Genomic DNA, 8,226 nt, shown 5'->3' on the forward strand with positions numbered 1-8,226 from the left:
GGGTTTCGGTGATGAAAGCAGCAGGATTTGCAGCTTCGAAGCCGAGCCGCAAGTCGGCTAAATATTGGAGCCAGCTGCTCCGGATTCATCTTACTGCCGGCGGAATTCAGGAGGAGGGAGCGGGGCCATTTGCTGGAGTCGGAGGTGCTGGAGTTTGAACCGACGCAGAAGAAGTGTAGTCGCCATTAGGCTTGCGAATTTCACCAACTTAGAAATCCTTGGATTTCGCAAGAATTTTATTCAATCGACTGTGTTGGCATACCCCATTGGACAGGCACACGCATCTATCGCCGTAGTATCAACATCTCAGGTATCAACGTTGCTCGCAACCCTGCGTTAAAATAGCCATGACATTGGAGTGACAGGTATTCGATCTGCAGATCAACCCACTTTACAATTACAGCGCCTTTCTTGGCAGCAACATAATGTATTCATTTATTTGAAAATTTGAAAAACATGAATCAAGGTCCGAAATTTCTGTAATGAAGACGTAGAAAAATGGCCGGCCTTTTGCAAGCGTAACGACACCGAGCTGCTTACAAAAGATTCTCCCGTTCATGTTTTAAAAATGTCCTGAACATAGAAAAAAACACGAATAACGAACGTATTAGAAAAAATGGCCAAGCCTAATCACGACGCCGGGTAAAAACTGGGTAAACCGATCAGAATTACTCCGCCGACGACGATTTCTGGACCGTCGCACATCTCTACCCACAACATTGCCGCATCGCAGTTCTGCATCCATAAAACATTTTCCCATATCGCAATTAATGTTTGTGGAAGTGATATCATCATCATATAAAGCTGCAACGGCCCACTCATCCCGGGCAGAAGCCATGAACAGAATAACAAAACATGATATGGATTTGATTGATATAAGTGATAAAGAACAGGCAACAATATCAAAATTTGCACCGAAATATCATTTAAATATCAAGATATGCTATGGATAAGAACAAACTAATGGCACTTGATATCGATCACTTATTACAAATAACATATATAGATATCCTTATGATATTTTAGTGCAAAATATTGATATTGTCGTCTGATCTTTTATCTCTTATATCAATCATGTCCATATCTCATTTTGCAATCTTATCAACATTTGCTATTATTGAGCTATTGTCGTCTACTCGGGATGGTATGCACCGCCGGTAAAAGAAAACACAAACTTGAACCAATATGATGCAATCGATTCAATAAAACTGTGGTTGATTGGTTTATTTGTTTAAAAGCAACACTGCGTTGCTTCCTGTAATACAAATCTACTGACGTTATCAGTATTTGCTCTAATGCTCTTATGTTGACATTGATTGAACAGACGTGTCCACTTATTGTGAGCCACACTCCTGATATAGTTTATAAGAACGCAAAACACTTTTATCCGACTTTCAGTTTGTGTGTTGCCTTTAATCTAATAAATAGTAGGAAGTAGCGTGATGGTTCCAATTAAGCTGCTAGTTTCCACATTGCTACTGCTGTTGTCAGTGCCCTCATCTGTACTCGGTCAAACGCTTCGCAGTCTCAATGCAAGAGACTGGTGGGAGCAGTCCGGTTTCTACCAAATCTATCCCCGTTCGTTCAAGGACAGCAACGGCGACGGCATAGGCGATCTGAATGGAATCACTCAGAAATTGCCGTACTTGAAATCCCTGGGAATCAAGGCCTTCTGGTTGTCGCCGATCTACAAAAGCCCCATGGCCGACTTCGGGTACGATATCTCGGACTTTCGCGATATTCAACCGGAGTATGGGACGATGTCGGACTTTGAAAATCTGGTGAGGGAGGCCAAGAAGATAGGGTTGAGAGTAATTTTGGATTTTGTGCCAAATCATTCGAGCGACAAACACGAATGGTTCGAAAAGAGTGAAAACCGAACGCCAGGTTACGAGAACTACTACGTGTGGCACGATGGAATCCCGGGAAGTAATCTCGATCAAAATGAACCACCGAATAATTGGGTAAGTTCCAATGGATGTTGATGCCTCACCCAAATTCAGTTGTAGTATTTGTCCATGAATAGGTTGAAAATTTCTACGGGAGTGCATGGAAATGGAGTGCGAAGCGGGGCCAATATTATCTACATCAGTTTCACTACAAACAGCCTGATCTCAACTATCGCAATCCAAAAGTAGTTGAAGAAATGAAAAATGTCCTACGATTTTGGTTAGGTAAAGGTGTTGATGGATTCCGTATAGATGCCGTGAATTGGTTGTTCGAGGACAGCAATTTTCTTGACGAACCCGAGTCGGGAAACTCCCAAGATCCACTATCGTACGACTACTTGAATCACATTTACACCCAAGATTTGCACGAAACGGTCGATATGGTGTATCAATGGCGTGCTGTGATGGATGAATACAAACAGCAGCACGGCGGAGATACAAGAGTTCTGATGACTGAGGCGTGGACCAATCTTTCTACACTGGAGACCTATTTCCAAGACGAGAACGGCCGGCAGGGTTCACAAATGCCATTCAATTTCCAGTTGATTCTTCGGTTGGATAAAGTAAACAATAAAGCATCTGATTTCAAAACCGTAATTGATTCATGGCTCGATACAGTTCCCGACGGACATGCTCCCAATTGGGTGGTAAGTGCTATGGTGAATCACGTTGAATATCATTTACTATGATTTGTTTTTCGCAGCTCGGAAATCACGACAGAAGGCGGGTCGCATCACGCATGGGAGGCGAACACATGGTGGATATCATGGAAATGGTTCAACTATCCATCCCGGGAGTTTCGGTAACCTATCAGGGCGAAGAAATCGGTATGACTGATCACGAATTAACATGGGCTGAAACCGTCGATCCTGCCGCATGTCTCAGACCACAGGAAGTCTATCAGCAGTACACCAGAGATCCGGCGCGTACCCCATTTCAGTGGGACGGTACAAGCAATGCCGGATTCACCACCAGCTCGAAACCATGGCTTCCGGTTTCACCTTCGTACGTAACGGTGAACGTACAAGCAGAAGAAACTGCTGGCTGGAGTCACTTGAAGGTGTTCAAAGCTTTGATGCAATTGCGAGAAGCCAACGATTTCCGCAACTGTCACTACCAGACTGCAGTTTTGGGAAATGACGTGTTTGCCATTCTGCGATCGGGCCCAAATGCCGGTCAATCGGAAGTTTACATTACGGTTGTAAATCTTGCGAATGCGACAGCCACGGTTAATGTAACTGGACTGTTCAATCAATATAAGACGCGATCGCAAGATACACTTTCGGTCGCAGTACAGAGCTTGACGTCCAAACGGTCGAAAGGAAATTACCTCACAGCTAGTAGCGTGGTGTTGCAACCATTTGAAGCATTAGTTCTGCGTAACGCCGCCTCGCTTGTTTTGAGTCGAATTGGTCTGATCATATTAGCACTTATGACAATCTTGAAGTTGAACAAATATATGGACTTTCATTGAAAAGTAAATAAAAGGAATATAAATACATCCCCATAAAGATTTGCAATTGTAGCCTGCAGCTGCTCACGGTAGGGAAATTATGTTGAGACAGTGGCGTAGCCAGGGGGGTGGTTTTGAGCATAAAACCCCCCCCAGAGACAAAATTTTCAGTAGAAATTTTTTTTTTCGAAAAAAAAAATGTTCGGAAAACCCCCCCCAGACCAATTTTCTGGCTACGCCACTGTGTTGAGACGTAGGGTCGTTTATGCTCACAGAGTCACACGCATACAATCAATCCTGCTCACTTGAGAGGGAACGAAGGGAAAAACTGCAAGAATTATGTTTGCTCTCGTGGAAGTGTGAACCACAGATCTCTCACCTGGAATTGGCTCAAAAACCACACACATCTACCCTTCAGAAACGGTCTCTACAGGGCGAGGCCTGAGAACTCCTTGCAAAAACACGGAAAAGCGCACAAAAAGGAATAAAGGTGTAAATCACTCAAACCTAGGGTAATTAAAGCAAAACTAAACCACCAAATACAACTTTCATTGCATGTACAATTTTATTGCTTCCTAACTGGCCTATCATTGAAGTGACGTCACTTAATTACTAGATTGTGGTACTTGCGGTTTTATCTTAGAACTTGTTCTTCGTGGTGGTTATCTCGGATGGTGGGTTGATGGCGGTCTTCGGTGGCAAAACTGTGGTGGAGGGGGGGCGGGGTGGTCTCAGTGCGGTATTCAACTAGCGTTGGGCGGGTTGCTGGGATACCTCCAATGGGATCTTGGCTTTCCGGCGAATAATGGAGACCCCAGAACCGGAACAATTTCTGTCCTCACGGCTCGACCGAGTTAATAACGACTCACGGTCCTTCGGATCTGGGAATCGTCACACGGAATCCTGTGGAGTATAGTTTCACCTGAGGGCGACGAGGTGAAACCCGCACATAAAACAAAAAGGCCCGCTGTACGGACCTGTTCAAAGCGCATTAGTATTCAGCCAAATTATTTTATCCCAACCCACGAGTACCACAAACACACTACAACAATTCTATTAATTTACTTAATTTACCTTTTGTTGTATAGTTTTGCCACTAATCACAGAATTGGCTTAACCTGTTGGCTTCTATGGACAATAGTCCTATTCACTTTAAATAACAATAGAATAATAATAGAACAATCAGATTACAAAAGAACCACATTTTCTTAACAAATTCACTAACCGTACTAATTACTGTGATCCTAGTTTAAGATTGTAATTTTATAAGTTGCCGTTTAGCTTGTAAGTTTTACCTATAATAACACAAAGTTTTAATAATTTACACCAATTGAACAATTTTCACACATAATACTTTTAATTTAGGAACACGACGCGCACTTCTTATTCCTTGTAAAGACTCGGACAGAAAGACGGATATGATTTAGGCCAAGCACTAAATAATTAAAATAGTGAGATACGGGCCCGAAAATAACCGAAAGGTGGTTAACGGCCCTCTGTGGGTTACCTTCCTTTGCGATTAACATTGCTCTTGCATTCAAGTTAGCTATTTCAAACCGCTACAAATAAACATAAATTGATGGGCGAGTGGCTAACTGACAGCATAAGCGTGTGAGTCCCATTTAGGAAGACAGGGTCGAACTCTTGCATGACAAAAGACTCACATAGGACATAAGCAGGGAGAGGGATTTTTGCTTGTAAAGGAGCTACAAGCTTCATCATGGGACCAACGGTTACACAATTAAAAGCCATGCTGAAGGTGGCTGATTGTTGGTCCGGTCTAGGAAATTTTCTCAATTCCCCTGTGCATGAAATTGTCGTTTTATAGCATCATGATATACAAGAGCAAAAACGATGACACGTCTACCTTCTAACCATCAATTGGGTCAAGTATGTTACGATTTGTATTTGCGCAGAAACACTACACAGGGCTGTTGACGATCTTTACGGTGGATGTAATCGGGACGGTCATTGAAGTTTCAGAACGAGAGAGAACGACCCACAAGAAGAGGTGTGGACGTGTGGTTGACGTCAAAATCTCTTTTAGCAGTGCACGAAAAAAAAGCGTTTTCGAATTCGTGAGCCAGAAATACACCGTGATTTTAAATCACGAATACAGGAATTCAGTCACGTTTTTCAGAACGTTTCAGAAAACGTGACTGTTAAAAGTTTACTTCCAGAACAGGATTCTGGCTTACGAAACTAATTCGGGGCAGAAGGCGATGAGGGTACTACGGCGGGTGTTCCGCAAGGCTCCATACTTTGCCCAACGCTGTGGAACGTTATGTACAACGGAGTTCTAAAACTGAAGTTGCCCAAAAGCGTGAAGATCTTCGGATTCGCGGAGGCCCGTCAGGTAAGCAACACCCTAACCATAAAAATAGTTATTTTTCCAACAAGATCCGTGCTCTCCCAGAGTATGCTAAGCCGTTCTGGAAGCTAATCAAAATTCCAAAATTAAAGCTTCGGCCCATTCCACTTTTAATCCCAAAATACAACAATGGCTCTAAAGATCGCTTGAGAACTCCTGCAGAGTAGGCAGCCGAAATAGGTCTCCATTTCGTTAGCTAACACAATCTTGGACAGAACATCATCAGTCCTAATGAAGTAGCCGTCAGCGAGCTTGCGAACAACATCCATCTGACTCCAAACGACTTCAAGGAGAAGTTGGAGATCACAGCTGACGACTTGACGGCCTATATCAAATCATCCAAAAATATGAAGGCTCCAGCTCCAGGCTTCGACAGCATCCCAAATCTCGAGCTCAAACACATGAGTGCACCATTCATTGAGCACCTTTCGCTGATCTTCAATCAGTGTCTGTGACTCAGCTACTTCCCATAGTTCTGGAAGTCTGCGAAAGTCATTCCCATCCGGAAGCCTGGGAATGCTCGTTCCTCTCCAAAAAGCTATCGTTTCATCAACCTTCTCTCAAGGTTACCCAAGCTGTTTGAAAAGGCGATTCACAGCCGGTTACTTGAGTCTGCCGAACACCACAACATCTTACTCGAGGAACTGTTTGGTTTCCAACGCGGTCTGTCATCCGTAAACCAACTGATTCGAGCAATCAACGTCCTCAGACGGAACAACTTGATTTTTACTTGATGGGCTACAGCTCTTCGATGAACCTACGCTGAATGGAGTATCCTTCTCCACTGGACTCGATCCTGGGCCAATCGCTTCCAGTCGCCCTGAACCTTGAGCGCCCTCAGGTCCTCTTTAACTGCAAAAAGCCATCGTGTACGCGGCCTTCCACGAAGACTGCGGCCTCTTCCTCTACTAAATATTATCTTCGCTTGACGTTCTTCCGGCATACGAACAACGTGACCAGCCCACCGTAGTCTGCCGTGTTGTATAAGCTTATTAATATCCAGCCCTTTATACACCTGGTACAATTCGTGATTCATGCGACGCCGCCAGATACCGTTCTCCCGTTTACCACCGAGTATTGTCCACAGCACCTTACGCTCAAACACTTCGAGAGCTCTCCGATCAGCCTCCTTTAACGTCCATGTCTCATGGCCGTATAAAGCCACCGGAAGAATCAGAGTAGTATACAGCGCGAGTTTTGTTTTCGTTTGCAGACTACGGGACTTAAGCTGGTTACGAAGTCCGTAATAAGCCCGATTTGCAGCTGCAATACGCCTTTTCACCTCGCGGGTAACATCATTATCACACGTCACTAATGTTCCAAGATACACAAATTCTTCTACCACTTCAAATTTTTCACCATCCAGCACTATTTCGCTACCACCACCACTAATGAACCCACGTTGATTGCCAGCGACCATGTACTTCGTTTTGCTGGTATTGATCGTGAGTCCAATCCTCGCTGTCTCCCTCTTAAAAGGCGCAAAAGCCTCTTCCACGGCACGGCGATCAATTCCGATAATATCGATATCGTCCGCAAATCCCAGGAGCATATGCGATTTTGTGATAATGGTACCGCTTCTTTGCACACCAGCTCTCCTAATCGCTCCCTCGAGCGCTATATTGAACAGTAGGTTCGAGAGTGCATCACCCTGCTTTAATCCATCTAAGGTAACAAATGACGTCGATATTTCATCCGCAACCCTTACACTTGATTTCGATCCGTCCAACGTTATACGAATCAGCCGTATCAGTTTCGCCGGAAAACCATGTTCAAGCTTAATTTGCTATAATTCATTCCGTTTCACTGAATCGTACGCCGCCTTGAAATCAATAAACAGATGATGTGTCTGCAAGTTGTACTCCCGGAATTTATCAAGGATTTGTCTCAGGGTAAACATTTGATCCGTCGTTGATCGGCCCTCACGAAAACCTGCTTGGTATTCGCCGACGAAGGACTCTTCAAGCGGTCTCAATCTGTTGAACAGAATACGGGACACAATTTTGTACGCCGAATTAAGGAGGGTTATTCCTCGGTAATTGGCGCACTCCAGTCTGTGCCCTTTCTTTTCTCTTTCAGACGGAACAAGGTTGTCTAAAAAACATCCGCCATGACCTTACTTGATGTCGAGAAGGCATTCGACAATGTATAGCATGATGGCCTGGTGTACAAACTACAACGCTACAATCTTTCCAGCTATCTGGTGAAAATCATCAACAATTACCTCTCGGTAAGGACATTCCTGGTCATTTTGATTTTGGGAATTCCACGACAGTCCGCCGTTTTTTGCAAGTCTTGTCATTTTAGAATTACATCGATTTAAAAAAGAATCAATGAAAAAATTAGGCCCTCATCAATTGTTACTCTTGACAATTTAAAAAAAAATTAAGTGTAGAGCGACTTAGAAATACCATATCTTTATGCCCATAAATTTTCAATCGATTCTGAGATAG

At 43.7% G+C, this 8,226-nt stretch overlaps 1 protein-coding gene across 1 annotated transcript; it reads left to right on the forward strand.

Annotated features, from left to right (window-relative positions):
* Positions 1 to 1,378: 1,378 nt before the first annotated feature.
* Positions 1,379 to 3,464, forward strand: LOC134213486 (maltase 2-like). Its single transcript, XM_062692580.1, has 3 exons — positions 1,379 to 1,964; positions 2,027 to 2,596; positions 2,653 to 3,464. Exons 1-3 carry the CDS (start codon positions 1,443 to 1,445, stop codon positions 3,421 to 3,423), a joined length of 1,863 nt encoding a protein of 620 aa, XP_062548564.1. The 5' UTR covers positions 1,379 to 1,442; the 3' UTR covers positions 3,424 to 3,464.
* The last annotated feature ends 4,762 nt before the right edge of the window (positions 3,465 to 8,226 follow it).

This window comes from Armigeres subalbatus, chromosome 1, assembly GCF_024139115.2.
Source record: "Armigeres subalbatus isolate Guangzhou_Male chromosome 1, GZ_Asu_2, whole genome shotgun sequence".
Classification (NCBI taxonomy): Eukaryota; Metazoa; Arthropoda; class Insecta; order Diptera; family Culicidae; genus Armigeres; species Armigeres subalbatus.

What these genes read in the sequence shown, in the direction of transcription:
- LOC134213486 (XM_062692580.1), top strand. Translation starts at nt 1,443, where the DNA reads ATGGTTCCAATTAAGCTGCTAGTTTCCACATTGCTACTGCTGTTGTCA. An exon ending in ATGAACCACCGAATAATTGG is followed by an intron (nt 1,965 to 2,026) that starts GTAAGTTCCAAT and finishes GTCCATGAATAG; the next exon opens with GTTGAAAATTTCTACGGGAG. An exon ending in GACATGCTCCCAATTGGGTG is followed by an intron (nt 2,597 to 2,652) that starts GTAAGTGCTATG and finishes TGTTTTTCGCAG; the next exon opens with CTCGGAAATCACGACAGAAG.